The 18,895-nt window shown below is 32.7% G+C and overlaps 1 protein-coding gene across 7 annotated transcripts in view; it reads left to right on the top strand.

The window, feature by feature from the left end:
- Positions 1-18,895, top strand: part of Prp4k (Pre-mRNA processing factor 4 kinase) — a 67,118-nt gene that overhangs the window by 12,067 nt on the left and 36,156 nt on the right. For all 7 annotated transcript variants that reach the window (XR_013026413.1, XR_013026412.1, XR_013026414.1 and 4 more), the window contains exons 2-6: positions 3,756-4,461; positions 5,478-6,014; positions 11,311-11,439; positions 14,428-14,515; positions 15,161-15,271. Coding sequence is in view for 1 of the 7 variants with exons in the window: in XM_076494802.1 (XP_076350917.1) it covers positions 4,022-4,461; positions 5,478-6,014; positions 11,311-11,439; positions 14,428-14,515; positions 15,161-15,271 (1,305 nt within the window). In the remaining 6 variants the exon portion in view is untranslated. The remainder of the gene's footprint in view (positions 1-3,755; positions 4,462-5,477; positions 6,015-11,310; positions 11,440-14,427; positions 14,516-15,160; positions 15,272-18,895) is intronic.

Genomic DNA, 18,895 nt, shown 5'->3' with positions numbered 1-18,895 from the left:
TTGAATGTTCACGAATTTACAGTTATTATGTCAAGAAACATTTTGTTATTTTCAGCATATGACTTTTGTATTGATTTATAAAATAACATGTAATAATAGTTCAAAATTGTATATCATAGAAACCAGAGGAAAATTGAAAACCAGATTTGGTGAATATTTAAAAAATTCACAGTACAGCTATACAAAACACTGTAATTTTAAATAAAGAATCAAACATTGGAAGCTACATATCTTAATTGAACAAAACTCTACCTAAAACCAAAATTTTGCTTTTAAACTTGAATCCTCTGATCACAGCTGTGAAGAGGGAACATTCCATGAATTTAAAAGAACCAGTAAAGAAATAAGAGTAAACATCTGAGATAAATTATTGCTAGACTCTATCTAGTACTTAAGGTAACCCTATCTGAATGCAAATACTACATAAAATGTAATTTGTTGCATTAAAATAATTTCAAGTTGACTAAAAATTCTCCAGTTTTCATGGTTTTGTTTATTTTGTTCCTTTCATCACAGTTTTGGTCTATATCAACTTCCACATCACATTCCCATATCGACACTTGGAGCTTTCTTTTTCACAATAGTTTCCTGTTCTCAGCTTAAGACATTCACAGCTGTCTCACATGCCTTCAGGCATTTCATTAACAATGCTCAGTTTAATGATTTTCACACCAATCTGCAAGTAAATATTAACCAAAGTACCTAACATCTAGGCCATTAAATCAAAATCTACACTTACTATAAGAATAAACCTTAATTCCATGAGTAGGATGAAGACAAATGACAGATTGATACCCCTGGTTACCTTTCAGGACCTGAAAGTTTTTAAATCAAAATATATAGCTGTACACTGTATTCATATGTGTCTATAAATTCCATTGTTGATATGAAGGAAATTCATTACAAGGAGGTCGTTATTCGACATTCTGCCCCAAAATTATAGCAACGTCACATTTGTAAGGAAGTCATTCATGAGAGGTCAAATCTTTCTGTGCACAGAAAAAGTTCTATTTAACAAAAAGTCTTTATTGGTAGGGATCATATATACTAGGGACTATTGTAAAATGATAACTCTTATGCATAATTCTTTCACTGGATGGTTTTTGCCCAGATGGATTGTACTTGAAGTGTATCACAGTGCAGTACTGTCAGATGATTTACTCCAGGCTCCCTATACTTGTTGATCACAAAATCAGTTAAAGAAAAAATATTAAAAGACAATCTTATGCAAGTTGCTCCCACTGTTTGTTTTTTACCCAGTTGGATCACACTTAATTTAACTTAACATATACCAGGTTGTTTCCTCTAAGTATTTTGCTCAGTCTTATCATACTTGGCTATTATAACATACATTCAAAGCACCTCCAGTGGGTGGTGTTTTTTCAGGGTAGACCACACTTGGCATAATCTGATGTATACCAAGTATGGTACAGTGGTAAGTCCATGGATTTCCAGTGCTAAAACCAAGGGTTTGATTCTCCTTCGTGGACTCTGCAGATACCCCAATGTGGCTTTACTATAAGAAAACACACACACACCCACAGAGCTGTATTCATGTACACTTGTATCTGATTATCAGGTACCTTCCTGAATTGTAACTGTCATTGTGTCACATGTTCTTGCTTGATCCATATGTGGACATCTTAGGTACCATCTGTTGTCCATGAGCAGAATCTATATTACATGATATGGTGCCTGACTTATTATGTTCCACCCTATATGTCTTACAGCATTCAGCAAAGGGCATACATGTTCCAGAAATAGTGCTATACCTCACATGTATGCCTCCTTTTCTAATTGTGGCAAAACTTTTCTTTCATGATGATTGTTTTCACATTTTTATCTGATGTTAAGTCTTCACTGGCTCCCTCCACCTTTATTTTCTATAAACAAGTCACCACCTTGTGGTTCACAATCTTTGATAGCCACACGTGCCAAATCCATCTGTACATCAGCCTTCTTTCCTCTCAGTTTCTCTCTTAAACATATTTAGCTGGTGGAACTTGGTCATTCAATTCACTTTCTGTACTGTAAAAAGTCCTTTGAATTTTAGGTTGAGTTTATTGTTGTGTGTAGATAGAAGAACTAAGTTCTTGTGTTCAACTTTGAAATGTCAGTTCTTAACGTTATTGTCATAGAAGCACATTTTTACTGTCTTCGATGTATTTAACTTATTCAGTAGACTTGCTGTAATAGGTCCAATACAACAATACTTTTTTGTTCTATTTTTTTGTCTTTATGTTTTGAATTGTTTGAAATTTTCTTGAGCATTGTTCTGAACTTTCTGCAATAAAGTGTCTTTTTTTTCCTGCATTTTCTTAAGTTCTCATAGATGTATATTCAGGATGTTACTCTTTAATACTTGCATGGGTTTGATGACTTGCTTGCTATTTTTCCCTTGAGCTCTTGTAGTGACTGCAAATACCTCATCATTCTTCTTCTTGTCTAGTTCCTTCAAACTTCTACTATCTGGTATGATTCCAGTTGCCAAGTCTTATATTGGTGCCTTAATATCCATGGCCTCAAGGTCTCTCAGTATGGAATGTCTACTTTTATTCTTACTATGAGAAGCATTACAAAACTTTTCATAACTATCACTTTTAAAATAATCAATTTTTAACACTCATGTTATGAGAACTAACTAATCAATAAATTTTAGATCACCAAATTGACTAAGTAATAACATCTTATACAACATAAAATAATATAGTTATTAATATATGAAAACATGTATGTGGGTTTGCTACCTGGACCATTCAACTAGACCTGCACCTGGTTATAAAACGTTAAAGAATTTCAGTTATTGCTTTCCGTTTCATATATAATATTAAGTAATATAGATATACAGGTTCAGTCAGTTTGACTTTGTTGCTATGAAACTTTACATGCTATAATTTTGAATGTTCTTTGCATATCTTCACAAAATTTAGCAAGTATGTTGTACACAAAAATCCAGTTTCTTTTTTAATTTGGGTATTTTCTTTAGCTGTAAATTTATGCAGTCTATACTGAGTGAAAGATGATTTGCATGATTTCAAAATTTTCCTCAACAAATGTCAAAAACTTATTTTTTTGGTCAAACTATATATATCTTACTTTCTCAATCCTGACACTAAGGGTAGTGAAATTATCAATTGTGCAGTAAAATGTAAAGTTGAAAATGTGAATTAAAATTTTAAAAGTTTTTTTTATTGAATGCAGAAAGTAAAAGGTGAATTTTTATTTTTGCTTGCAATTAAATATAATTTATTTTAGTAATTGGATGAATGTTATAGAAGCTGTGTTATTCGAGGTATAAAATACAGAGGGGACATTCAGAATGTAAACACCTAGTGACATATACAAATGAAGATTGAGGAATTTTAAATATTTTCTTTTAAAATTAAGAAGTGAAGACTCAGTAATATGAAATTTTATTGTAAACTACATCTTGATTTCAAGTTTATTGCCAAACATTGATTATACAAGTGTTCAGTTAAATTTTGAATATAACTTTGAATCTTGTGGTTTACATATGACATTTGTGTCACTGTTTTATGCATAAATAATTGTACTATATACCTGGCCTTAAATGTCACAAAAGTTCAGAATCAGATGAGATTATTTGTTTTAATTTTAGAGTCAAATATTACCACTGATCAAAAGTTGCATGTAGATAAATGTTGAACATAGTACAACATTAAGTATCTGCAATTCCATCTATTCTTTATAGACCTTCTAGTAACCATATTTCTTATACTTATTTTTTATTTCAGTGATAGTGATAGTGGTTCTGTTCAGGAGATTCAAGAAAACAGCTCCGCATTAGACAGTGAACCAGAAGTAGTTAGTGTTAAGAAACACAAGAAAAAAACATAAACACAAACATAAACATAAGCATACTTCTTCACGTAAGGAAAAGAAAAGCAGTGGTCATAAACATAAACACAAACGTCATCATCCAGAATGTCATGAGAATGATGTGGTTGTACGAAGGCAAAGTTGTAGCCCAGCAGTTGAAGAAAATTTGCGTGTTAATCATATGGACTTAGAAGAACTGGAAAGACAAAAAAAGTTACTGGAAGCAAAACTTGCTAAAGTTACAGATGAAGAAGTATATGCAAAAAAAGCACTTGTTCCTGATTTTTATGGAAGTTCTGATGAAGAAGAGGATAAACCAGTAAAGGTGGAGGGAAGTAAAATTCAACAAAAAAATATGCACGTGCCAGAACAACATATTCGTCAGAGAGAAAAAGATTCACGTCAGCATCGTTTGAAAGAAAAATCACCTGAATCTAGAGATAAACATAGTTCAAATCATGTGATTAGTACAGAAGAAAAGAGGTTAAAAGATTCTTCATTGGGTAGGACTGAGAAAAGACATTCAGAGTCATCTAAGAGTTATCAAGACAAGCGTGAAAGACATGTATCTGATCATAGCCACCGTGACAGGTCACCTAGACATAGAAGTAGATCACCAGTGTAAGTACATATACACATTATATCACTGTTCCTCTTTTGTATAACATTGCATATTTTAGCTTTTTTCATCTCATTTAAGGGTCTTTTTTCAGACTTTTGTATAGTCTGATGAAGTAGTCAGTATTGAAATGTTCACATTCAGAACTGTAAATAGTGAAGTGTTATTTGTTATAATTTATGGTGACTTAAACACATGCTCAATCTTTATGTGAAAAAAATTATTGTTCTGAAGAAAATTGTTTCAACTTATTTTTGGTATATTTAGAATGAGGAAGTTATAAAAAGCAGTGTTTAAAACATTTTGTTCTGGGAATTAAAACTACACCTTGCACAAAGTGTTAAGATTTTATTTGGAATATTAAAAAAAATGTTTCTGATTATGTCTTACGTTTGGTGACAAATTGCAATTTTCACCAAAGGTCAGAATGTAAACATCAAAGAACTGCTTTTAGATTAGAAATTATAGACATATTTGGAAATTGAAATACTAACCTGAGTAGATTTACTAAATAACACAAAGTAAAAGTGAGCATCAGTACCTGATACAGCATAGTGAAATATTTTTTCTTCATTAGATTGATGTAAGTACTTTTTAGCTAGATGTTTCTTCAATAACCAATTTAAAATGTTATAAATATGTTTATATCTAACTTTATAAATAAGTAACTACAATAAACAATAAAATTTAGTAAAAAATAAAGCATAGCCTTTATCAGCAGCCATATAATTATGGCTGTCATTTGTATTCATTTGTAACATACAAACATGTTTTATATAACAGTATCTGTTTCTGCTGAATTTGTAGAATTTGTTGTTAACCAAGAATTTATTCTTTGTCTTTTGTTGATTTTATTAAGATTGTTAAATTCTTTAACAGCAGTAATATTTACACAATTCTGTAATTTTGAATACTTTATATAATATTTTACCACATAATGTTAAGATAACACAAGTTAGCATCAGTGTTCTTTTAAATTATTGTGTTTTTGAGCCTGTCTTATTTTGGGAAACTATAGGCTTCTTAAAAGAGAAGTGGCACCCTCGTCAAGAAATAGGTCTCCAAGATTCTCCAATTCTGACAGAAGGCGGTCTCGGTCACCTAGAAGGCACAAATCGCCCCCCTTCGTCAACCTCCAAGGCGTAGCAGAAGCCCTCCATTTCAGCAAATACGAAACAGTAGAAGCCCAACTTATCAGCAAAGAAAACGTAGCAAGAGTCCATCTTACCAACAAGCACGGCGAAGCAGGAGTCCAGTATACCCAACAAAAAGACGTAGCAGAACTCCAGTACACCAGAAAGGAAGACGCAGCAAAAGTCCGGCATATCAGTCAAAAAAGACGTAGCAGAAGCCCAGCCTATGAGTCATCAAGACACAGTAGAACACCCACAAAACTGAGAGCAAAAACACCAGAAAGACACCACAGTCCAAAACAGCGAAATTTTCAAAGAAGTCGAAGCCCGTACAATCCAAGAAATAGAAGCCCTTTGCGCAACACTGGCAGATTATCAGCTCAGGAATATAGGAGCAATAGAAGAGAAAGACCTAAAAGCAGGTGAGTTTTGATTGGTGTGTCAAATAAATACTGGAAAGTATGAATTATTTTGTTCCAGTGCACAGTAGATTTTAAAATATATAGGTTCTAACAGTAGTATTCCCTGATAAAATGGTACCAGATATAAACTTTGTTATAATAGTTTTTAACTCCTCATCACCTTCATGATCTACATCATATTATGCTGTATCTCTGTGTCAAGTTTGTTACTTGAGCAGAAAATGTGGAATTGTATAAGGAACAGATATATAAAGGTATTGACATTTAGTTATTTATGTTATACTAAATTTTCACAATTTAGGTTGTTTTGTTTACCTCTTTTATCATTTTTTATGATAGTCATTGATGTAGTTCTAAATTTTTCATTATTAATTATGTTTTGTCAATTAAAATTCCCCATTGGCGTGGATTCCTATATGTGATGAAAGGACCTCCCAGAGAAGGTTCTGTTCTTTCAGTTTATCTCCTCTGGGTCCTAAACATTCACCCAGATGTTTATTATGTGTGGCAACCCATGAAGGGGATGAGAGGGTCCTGGTGATTAAGGTGTCTAACCCCAAAACACAACTTTGGTCTTGAATTCCTGTAGACAGGCAACCATGGGGTGGTTTCCCTAGTGTCAACCATGTACCAGTGTTGGATGGACATTGTATCTGATGCTGGTGTTAGGTATGGTACTCATGAAACCATGGTGTTGCTGCATTGTCCTTGTTTAGCATTGTTGCGAATTGCCTCATAGGGCTCCATGGTGGGTGGGGTCAGTGGGCACTGAAGCATCCTTTTTTTCTTATGGATCCCCTAAATAAAAAGTTAAATAAAATCTTCATAAATAGTCCATAGGTAAATGACCACATCTTGAAGATTCTGAGCAGCAATCTTCAGCATCTCTAACAGTTGTACCTCTTTTTTATATTACATTTTCTCTCAGACAAACCTTAAGGGCATATGTCTCCCCTTTTTCATTCAGAAAGGAGTATAAGGACTTGCTGGCTTTCCAGAGTCAGTCAAAAAACTTAGCTCTGGTGATGTATTGGTGTAAACATCCACATCTAAATACAGTGAACTCTTCTTACATTCAAAGGCAATTGGGAATATACCCATTGAGGTTACTCCCCATGCTACTTTGAATTCATCACGAGGAGTTATTGTTGAGAGGGATTTGAAAAACATCCCATAGTCAGAGATTCTTGCTGGTTTCTCCATCCAAGTAGTTTCTGCAGTGAGGCACATCTCACAAAATTGGAATTATGATGGTAACCAGTGTCCTCATTTTAACATTTACATCAGTGCGTCCACTTGCCACCATCAAGGCAGGTTATCTTAATAGCAAGGTACAGCCATATATTTCAAACTCTCTCAAATATTTCCATTGTCAATGGTTTGGTCACTCAAAGATATCGTGTCGTGGTTCCTGGACATGTGCTCATTGCGGTGGCAAGGACAATGATGCCTGTGAATGTGAAACAGACCCTCATTGCATAAAATATAATGGCTCTCACCCATCCTACTTTTATTTTTCTTCTGAGTAGTTGGAATAAAAAGAGGTGCAGTGTTTCAAAACAATTTAAAACATTATTTACTTTGAAGCTCAGAAGTTACTGTCCACTTCATCTTGGATGTATGCTGCTGCACTTCATTCAACTACTACAGTGGAAGTGCAGATGGATCTCTCTGTGCCTCCAAAAGAATAATTCTCAAACCACAAGGAAAGTCTTTTGACCTCCATGGTTAAAAACATTGATGAATCAACATTAACACCCCACCCATCTCTGTTCCTAACATTCATTCCAGCAAACTCCCAGATTTACTTCCTTTGGTTCTGGTATGGGCATTTCCTTGTGTACATCTATTTCTCCCACCTCAAGATAAACAATGATCATTTGTTTACATCCTCATTTGCTGGTATCCTCTTCCAATGACAGGGACCTGCCCAATCGACACAGAGCAGGATCCACAAAGATCGACAGACCTCCCTCAAATAAAGAAAATAAGGAAAAACAATGTGGTCAAAAACAGAACAGCTCTCCACCCAGTTCATTTACACATAAATAAAAATGGCCACTTTGGTACAATGGAACTGTCAAGGTTTACGTTTTAATCTGGATGACATCAAAGTATTGATTGCTTCTTACCATCCTGTACGTCTTTCCTTACAGGAAACATTCCTGAAATCTTAATCTGTTTTTACGTATATATTCCTGAAATCTGCTGACATGGTCACCATTCAGCAGTATTCTTTGAACAGAAATGACAGATTGTATGATAGATGAGTGCATGGAGAGGTGGCACTGTTGGTTGGTCAGCTTGTGCCCATCCTGTCTTTGCCACTCGACACATCATTGGAGGCCTTAGCCATCTGTGTTTCCCTATGTCATACTATCAGTGTCTGTTCTCTCAACCTGTCTCCTGAAGAGCCCTATGATCAATCAGATCTTGATGCTCTTGTTGAACAGGTGCTGTCTCTTTGAATCCTGGTGAACTTTAATGGGCATGATCCCCTCTGGGAAGGTACTGATATTTATGGGAGGGTTCACTCTGTAGAATGTATGCTTTCAGATCACAACCTTTCTCTTTTCAATACTGGTTTTTATACTTATTGTCATGCACCTAGTCAGTCCTTTACTGCTATTGATCTCTTAATTTGCTCCCCTTTGTTATTTCCCACTTTTCATAGAGGGTTGACAATAACCCACAAGGCAGTGATCATTTTCCTGTCATTACGAGAGAAACTGGCTGTGGTCAATGCTGTTCAACCCGTGTGCCCTGATGGAAGCTGGATCAAGCCAACTGGCTCTCTTTTACTGCTTTTGCAGAACTTAATCCTGCCATCATCTATAAGCCATCAATAGATGACTGCGTGGCAGCAGTGACTAATTGTATTATACAGGCAACTGCTCAAAATATTTTCCATGATATCCCTGTTCATGGTAGAATCCTGCCTTCCACACCATGTGGAAGGCTATAAATGGGCCTGGGATACTTTTCGTAAGTACTCACACTCTCGCACCACTTTGCTTTCCAGCAGGCCCATGCACATTCTCAGCAGGTAAGATGCCAGAGTCAGAAGAAATCTTGGATTAAGTTCACAACTAGCGTCTCTTCTCTCTCTCTCTCTCTAAAATTGTTTGTGTGCACTATTGCTGCCAATGAAGTACTCACCTTGATCTGAACTCTGTGTCGGTGAAGTTGTGCTACCCGATGTCCCTGAGATAAAGTTCTTGGGACTTATCTTTTACCGTAAGCTGTTCTTTATACCACACATCAAGCTGCTGTGAGTCAATTGTACAAGAGCTCTGAACATTCTCCATGTCCTCTATTCCACCACTTGGGGAGCAGATCACAACTAGAATATGGATCACTGGTCTATGGCTCTGGCACTACCTCGGCCTTGAAGATGCTTGACCCCATGAACCATGAAGAACTTGGCTCTGCACATCCCCAGTCCAGAGCTTGTACATAGAGTTTCATGAACCTCCTCTGCACCTCCTCCCTTTCCAACTGTGTTTATTGTATGCTTCGAAAAACCTTCAGTCCTTACCACAGCACCTAGGGTTGTTTTTTCTTCTTAATGGGCCATGCATTTTCAGAAAAGATGATCTGTTGTTGTTCCTTTTGGCCTTCATATCCAGGCACAGTTGGGTAAATTGGGTTTGTTCTTGAATAACATTGCTGTACCCACTGGTCAGCCCATCCTACCATGGCTTATTACAATCCCCAAATGTGACCTTTCTTTAAGTTTTCTGAGAGAAACAGATATGCCGAATTGGAAGTACTATCTTTTATTTGCTGAACATCTTTCAAAGCATTCATATAAATAGGAATGGAAGGATGACTGTCTGGTCTCTGGCATGGTTTGTTGTGGTTCGATGATTGTGCACAGAATCTTCTCAACAATTTCTGTTCACTGCTGAACTGTGTGCCATTTCTCTTGCCCTGGATCACATTGAAGCTAAGCAGTACTTGCACTATTTATACTGACTTGCCCTGGAATCTCTTCACGTTAGTTCTCACTCTGTTCTTGCCGATATTCAAAACCGACTGGCTCATTTCTCTGTAACATCTACTTCTATCCAAATTTTCTGGATACTGGGCCATGTTGGTATTTGCAGGAATGAGCTCACCGACACTGCAGCTAAATCTTTCTGCTCTGGCACTATCACTGCTGTGCCTGTTTCATACATGGACTATGGTCCTATATTCAAGGCTCAGGTCCATGCCAGTTGGCAGTCAACTTGGAGTGAATAACATGAAAATGAGCTTTTCCAAATAAAACCTTTTAATGGACTTTGGCTGTCTTGTTTTTCTAAGGATCAGAAAGAGGAAGTTGTCCTAACTAGACTACACATTGGACATAGTTTTGTAGCTCATCATTTTCATTTATCTGGGACTGATGCACCAATGTGTTTGTTGCATGACACTCAGGTCACAATAAGCCACATTTTACTGTCTTACCATCATTACAACTCTCAACAATTGCAGCATTTTAAATGTATTGTCTCAAGGTTTATCCATAACATTGGACAGTGTAATTGGTGATGGTGACACTGTCCACCTTACAAATGTTTTTAGTTTCATAAAGGCTATTGACTTTTTTAATGCTATTTAAGTTTTTAATTCATAAATTAGACCTCTTTTTTTAATGTGATTCTTTTTTAAGAATTAAGTACAATTAGTTCAATTTGAAATTAGAAAATGGCTGTTACTTCAAGTAACTCAAAACCAGGACTGGAAAGGCCAACTTTAGGTGACTAATGCTGATGTTTGAACTTACCCATTAGTCATCCTGCAAGTTATAATAATTGAAATTATGCTACAGAAAGTCTTTTAAAACTTGTTTTTTCTTTAGTTTCCTTTTTATTGCTGTAAACTAGATGTAAAAATTGGATTTAATTCTATGCAAGATTTTAATTAAAAATTAAACTTTGTTTTACTTTACCTTGATTCCTTTCTATGAATTTTAATAATTTTACTTTTAATTTTAACTTTCTACTGGATATTTGGTGCAGATAGCACAGTTGCTTTGCTCCATAAAATGCCAAACTAACTGACCAATTAAAATTTAATTTGATGTTTTGGGCAATTTAACTTTGTTAGGAGTTTGATATTCCAAGAAAAACTTTTTTACGAGTTTTTGAAATTTATTATGGTTTACTTTCATTTTGCCTAATCAAGTTGTTAGAAAGCAGGACTGAAATTTTTGAAACTAGTTTAATTCTACATTTGTTACAATATTTTAGCTATTCCATAATGTATGATATGTTTTACAAAGCTTATGTTTATTTAATTTCTCTGTTAGTGGAGAAGATCGACGTACAGATAGCTCTCGTAATAGGGAAAAGAAGCGTCAACGTGGGGAAACAGAAAAGGAGAAAGAAGACAAGAGGGGAACTCATAATGAAGTTGAAGAGTCCTCATCTGAAGAAGAGTATGTGTTCCCTGTATTAAAGAAGTGAATATATGTTTACATATATGCATACATATTATGAGTTGCCAAATACCTCTGACATTTATGAGCCATCAATGAATTGTAGTAGCCATAATAATAGCTTGACCCAATGCTACAAAAGCACTTGTGACCCAATGTTTTGAGTTTGAAAGTGAGCCAATCACAAAGTATTTTCTGTGCCATGTAAAATTATTTAAAACCCATTAGAAATGTTCAATTCCTGGAAACTGATAATCAACTTGCTAAAATGGGTGTAGGAGCTGGCATTCAAATGGAAAGCTAAAATGTTTTGCAGAATAATGTCAGTTTAAACCTTATTTTTGATATTACAGTGTTTATTTAGAAATCCATACACATTTTCCCATTGATTTCTGTTACATTTAATTTAATGCAGATATTTCTGTATATATATGTAAACCCTCCTTTTTAATTGTTGGAACAGTTACACAGAAACTTCCTAGATGCCATGTCATTTGTACTAGATGACTTCAGATTGGACAAGACCTGTATTTATGTATATATATTTATATGGATTGTAAAAACACATTCCTCTGGAATAGATTTTTGTTTTTAGTATTGATAGTTAAGCAACTTCAGCATTTCCCTGAAAAAATCTCTTCTGGTAACTTGGAGATGTTTCTTGAGATTATCTATAATTGTATCTTGTTTTAGCCCATTTTCTTATCAGTCTTGGAATATTCATCAGAACATTTATAGCAAGCTTGAGACTCCTCAAAACCTACTGGTTTCTATTACTTATTGTATATGAGCTTGATCATTTTGATTGTCCTTGCATTCAATGAGTAACCATAAAAATATGCATATTATAATTTTTAGTATGCTAAGTGTATTCTCCTAAAATTTGGCAAATTTTTATACATATTACATTTTTTTATACCAAGAAAAACAACAACAAATTTTACTGGTTTCTATTATTTATTATATATGGGCTTGGTCATTTTGATTGTCCTTGCATTCAACAGGTAAACATAAAAATATGCATATTATAATTTTTAGTATATTAAGTGCATTCTCCTAAAATTTGGCAAGCTTTTGTAGACATTACATTTTTTTCAATACAAAAAAAAAACAAATTTGTCATTTAATTGTTTTTACTAAAGATATATCTGATAGTTTATGAAGTAAAAGTGTGGCTCAGACACTGACTAATCTGAGTGCAAAATGAGTTTTATATTAAGGTTAAAAATACTTGTTTTCATTTTTACATTTTCAAATTTCACATGCATAAAATCCTAAAGAAACTACTACTTATTTTAATAGAATGACTGCACATTGTAACAGTTAAATAAGCACTATTTTTGCAGTTAAACTAATATATATTTATTTTTATTTCTTTACAGTGGCATTTACACACTTAGACAACAGCAATAGCTATATTTATACTGGACAGCTTTGTGTAAACAACAGATCCAGTTACTAGTATGCTTGTGTTGAACTACACAACCAGGCTTGTACTTGACACATTATAGTTCATTATAAGTATTTAATTTCTAATGAGTCTGCTTAGCTTACCTAATCTAATAAATTTTTTAATTTTTATGTTTTAGTTACTTTTGTAACAATAAATAAAGGACCTCCATAAGAATCAAGAAACTTAGTGCTTATATGTCAAATTTTATCTTTTTCAAGCTTTTGCATTATATGATAGAAGTAGACATAAGGGATTAGCACTAATTTTTAGTAATGATAATGTGGTCTTAGAAAGTATTGTTAATTTTTAAAGTTCATATGCAATTTAGAACATGAATTATTGTCATATATGTAAAATAGTATCTCCTTAAACTAACTTATTTTGCTTTATAGTTAAGCGGGGATCCACCAGTAACAAATAATAATAAAAAAAGCAAAAAACTGCCAAAATGTTCAAATCTTATTATTCCAAAACTTGAGGTCCCACAATTGTCTGTAAATTGAAATTTGTTTTTATTGGATTATTTTTAACAATGTCAGATTGTAGCACAGAATAAGTATGAGATTCCAAGAAAAGTCAAGAGGTCCATTATTTTCATTAGTATGGTGTATTATAGCTTTCAGCTTAGAAAAGAGATTGGAAACAAGTTATAGAGGCTTTACTTGTTTATGTATTGTTATAAGAAAGAGTTTTAATGAACAAGTTATTCATTATTGAAAGCTTGCCAAATGCTTTCTTTATCTGTTTATATTGATAGGTTTATTGTACATCACTGATAGTTAACACAACTAAGCTGTCTGTGGTGTTTTTCAAATAAAAAACAAAATTTAAAATTTTATGAAACAACAACTGTTGAAAAGCTTCACAAAAATATGGGAGGATATAAAAATCTACATCAAAAGTAATTGTAATTATATCTACTACAACATTTGAAAATGAAATCTTTATATTTTCAAGGCTAAGAATTCATATAAATTTTACATTAATATAAAGTATACATAATTTTTAAACAAGTAACATTATGTACAGAATGTTTTATCTGAAGTTACAATTTCATCCAGTACCTTTAGGTGATACGTGGAAACAAAACGTATGATTTGTGTGTTGAACCAATGGACACGGATGAACATCTGGTTTTTTTATGCTGTTTTGATGAGCTTTGGAAAGTAGTATTCTTACATTTAAGGTCTAAACTACAAAGGGATTTAGGATTTCTCAGACAGTGTTTATACTGTTTTGTTTTTTGAATGTGATTGTTCATTGTTTTTAATTATTGCTACTTGCTGTCCTTGATTTGTGCATGTTGGAAACAAAATACTAAATATAAAAAAATAAGTTAGTCATTTCTTTTTAGCTTAGTAATTAAAAAGTAAGAGTGCTTGTTAAATTTATTGTTATTGTTAATTTCAGGTTTTATTCTAAATAAAGATTTATAACAACCAAACTATTTGCTAGTTTTGAGTGTAAGCCACAAATTTGTCAGTTAGAGTAGTAAAATATTCTTCTACAGTTGAGACTTATAATTTTCTTCACAGAATTGATGATATAGATATTGAAGAGGAGGAAGAAGATGAGGAAGCTGTTATTCAGCGTCGTCGGCAACAAAGACAAGAACTTTTAAAAGCAAGTTATCTCTTTGCTCACATTTAACTATGTTAATAATATAATTTTATGAAACAATAGTTCTAAAATGTTTACAAACAACAAGAGGAACAATAATGAAATATATCTTAAATTGATTAATTCGTTGGTATTAAGATTGACCATTTTAAAGTAGAACAAAGATTTAATGCATAGTTGATGCATCTCTTGTGAGATATCGGCTGAAGATTTATTTCTAATACCACAACTACCAAAAAATACCCTTATTCTTGTTATACTAGTTTATCTTAAAAACAATGAACTAATTACATAAAATGTGAACTGTAAGGTGGATGTTTTAATCAGAGTGTTAAAAGTAATCCTTCAGTTTTCAAGAACTGTCAAAGCTTGAGACAGGTGTTCATGAATTTCTGTTACTTCTGTTTTTGGTATTAACTAACTAAGAAATACATTTGTTATTGACAGTTGATATGTTGAGAAACTATATTGCATGGGATGTGATTGAGAAATGAAAAGAGAGTTTCTCTTTCTACCAGCTCATGTGTGTTTCTAAATCTGAATTTTAGAAAACAGAGTAAAATGTTTTATTTTTGCAATGAAGAATTTAATTGTATAACTTTTTGTGGATAAAACTCCATTAAATGAATTTTTTTTTATTTTGTTTAGCGTCTTGGTGTGAATCAAGCTGTTAGCAGTGAGGTTTCATCACCTTTACAGTCCGTCCAGTCTGAAGCTAGTGGTGCTGACAGTCCAGATTCTACTGGTATAACTGAACAGGTGAGATAAGAAACAAAGTTTAATGTGTATGCTTTGCACATTACATAATATAAAGGTATATTTTGTATAAATGCTGCATTATAATCAGTTATTTTTAAGTTGCTTTGGTTTTAATTGTTATTCAGAGACTACATGTGAACAATCTTTTTTAGAAAAGAAGGTTAGTGGTATGATAGTGATATTACCATTAAATACTTGTTAAAGCAGTCTGCCTACATAGGTTAGAACTAAAACATAATCCAATAATTAATGTAACTCATTCAGTGTAATGTACTAGTTAGGTGTATGCAAGGTATTAAAACAAATAAATTACAATTTTTTTAAATGCATTGATTAATCAGTTTGTACCCTTACTATTAGAGATTATTACATCTCATATGGTTTGGCTTACATTCAAATACTAATCTTCCAATACAACATAATAATAATATATAACAAAACTGTATAAATAATTAAATATATATATCACACATTTTAATACATATTGTTATCAAAGCTGATGTTAAAAAAAGACTGCAGTGTAACTTATTTACAAAGCATGTGAAAACTAAGTAATTGCATCTTTTACTCTCATTGATTCACTATTTGGGAGTTATCTGTGAGATAAATAAGATATGACAAGGACTTGGATTATAACAAAACATTATTAATACCCTCACCTAAATGCCTGATACAGAATAATATCCTAAAAGTTGCTTGGTGCATAACCTAATACGTGAAACCAATTATTTTTAAACTTCCACAGTTCTAAAACTGCTACATTATACACAAATTTATATCAAATAGAAATTCCACTTTTTGAGGTGAAAAGACAGGAGAATCTAAAATTAGTATTAGTCAGCTATTAAAGGTGATGATAATTTCAGAAAAATTTTCTAGTGGATGTTTTTTTGTGTGTGGTTTTAAATCTTTGTCATAACATGATAGGTTTGAATGTGCTGTAACAATTTTGAATTTGCAAATTAACAAGTCACTTGATAACCATAAACAATAGAATATGATGGTGAAGTGACATCATGTAGTACTACATTTTGACATTGTTTGGTATTTGGTAAGTAGTGTAATGTGTCTGAAAATGGGTCACTTTTGGGAAGGGTATGTAACAGCCATTTCCAATGCAAACTTCTCACATTTTGATCATAAAGGTCTGTTTCGATTGTGGATTTAAAATATCAAAGTTTGTACTTAATGGTATTGTAAAAATATAGGACTGTGATTCAACCTGGGGCCCCAGAACTGTTCAAAAAGGCATACAGAAAGCCATACTCAAGTAAGTAGTGTGGCATTTTATAACAGGTGAAAATTCACAAATACAAAAATTGATGCCAGAAGTTATTCACTAGCTCTAGGCAGCAGTGTGCAACATAATCAAAAATGATCTCCCTCTGGACTTAAGGCCAACAACATATAGACTAGCCCAGATAAGACTTCTTGTTGTATGTCAAGTTGAACCATGAAATGCTTAAATCAGGCAAATGGAGAATGAAACAGATATTCATGCTGTTTGTTATGAAGACATATCAGTCACCACCAGATACTGTGCCTGTATATTTCTGTGTGATTAGACTGCTGAAACAAGCATTGAGAAAGTGTCATCTTTGTACAGTATCGTGGATTATGGTATGCACACAACAAAGAAAGATGCTTTGGACATTACAGCCATGAAACAAATCCTTTTTTCGATGAAATTACACTGCAGGGCTATTGGTAGGATGCTCTGTTGTTAATTAAAGCATGGCAGAATGTGGTGAACATTGACTAAAAATATGTGGTGAGGTTAAAATTGTTTTAACTCTTTTGCTGCAGGCTTAGTATAATATATGCAAGCTCATCTATATATTTGTATGTTGAGTATTTTCACTGTAACTCTTGATACAGCATGTGTGTCTTCACAAAATTTCATAAACTTTTAATTAAGATTACAATTATTTTGTAAACATAAAATGAGATTTTTTAATGAACTATTTTTACTAAAAATTCTTTTGTGAAAATAGTTTGTTTTGTTACTAATCTAAGTGCAAAGTGATTTCATGTTATGATTAAAAATAACTATTCTTAGTCCCAAAATCTCGTATATTATTTGCATAATCTCAAAAACATTTCAAATACACTTTAAACATTTGTTTTGAGAAAGACTACATTCCCTGTCATTTTCTATACTTTGTGTGGGGTATGTAATTGGAACAACCTTATAACCATCATAAAAAAATTAAGAAATAAATATAAATTATAATTTTTTCATGCTAGAATGGCTACATATAAAAACACAAAAGTGCATGTTTTGTCTAAGTATCTGAAATCTCATCATGTTATATATTTATTACTTTTTACTATATAGATTATTACTATTTATAAATAAATTATTAAACTTGTTTTTCTTAAAATATAGAACAATAAATCAAAAAAGTAAAGAGAAGAACAATTATTTGTTCTTGGTATGACCTATGTACACAGTTGCTGCTTGATATATGTTGCTTAGGCTTTTAAAATTTTGCACGTGGAGGATATCAAACAAAATTTATTTTAGGCTTTATGTATACATTTGAATAACCAGAAAATCATAAGTAACTGTACTGATACCATAGAATTCCACTATAATTTATTAAGCTTAGTAACTACGATGTATTTAGTCTTTAAAGAATATGAATCTTCTAGCAGACTAAAGACACAATCTGTGTTCTTGAAATCTTGAATCAAAAAAATATGGTAACCTTTTCACAGATTAAAATGTTTTAGAAAACCTCTCGGGAACATTTTAAGCTGTTGATTGGTTATTCATATGCCACATATTGAAGTAAGTGTATCTAAGGGACTGTTTCCAAAAGTGGAAAGAAGTGAATGGGGCTACTGTGTTTGATTCAGTACATAAGCCATATCTCAGCAAAATGAAAAGATGGGATATTCTTATTTTGTATTCTAGCTTGAGAATATTAGTAATTCGAATTCCTATTGATTCAATGTTTCGAAATCACAAACATCTAATTTTAACAGTGCTATATTCAACATTCCACATGACTCACTAAAATCTATATTTAGGTGTGACCCTGTGCTGAAGTTAAACAATTAAACAATGAAAATTTACTTTTGTTGTCACATATTAAGGTCACGTAAAATAATTATATAGTATATAACCATGTGCAAGTAGTTTTGTGAAGGATGAATGTTAACTTTTTCTTACTTGATCATTGTAGTGGCATGGATACTGCTCTGTATTCAAGTTCAGATCTGTTATGTTAACTCTCTCACAACTGGCTCATGGGACCAACCTTCTAACCATTTTGCTTATTATAGTTTTCATAATGAATGCAATATGTTTATCTTCATGAAATGTAGCAGATTAGTAGTATAGAGATTACAAGGTTTTGTGTACAAAATATTTTGATTAAGTTTTAAGATCTTTTTAATTATTCTCTGCTTGTGCTTTTTTTCTTTTTGAATGTGGACTATCTAACTTGCAAAGTCATTTTGATTTGAAGAATAAAAATACTTTTATACATCAAAATGTTGTAAGTTTTCACCAGCAAAATGTCTATGACTTCTAAATAATTATGAAACTTTATTTTAGAAAAACTTTTATATTTTATGTATTATTTACATTATTGTATCTACGTATGGGTGTGACCA

The sequence above is a fragment of the Tachypleus tridentatus genome, chromosome 3 (genome assembly GCF_004210375.1).
Source record: "Tachypleus tridentatus isolate NWPU-2018 chromosome 3, ASM421037v1, whole genome shotgun sequence".
Taxonomy (NCBI): domain Eukaryota; kingdom Metazoa; phylum Arthropoda; class Merostomata; order Xiphosura; family Limulidae; genus Tachypleus; species Tachypleus tridentatus.
The sequence above is the reverse complement of the archived record's forward strand: the minus strand, read 5'-3'. Positions and strand labels throughout refer to the sequence as shown.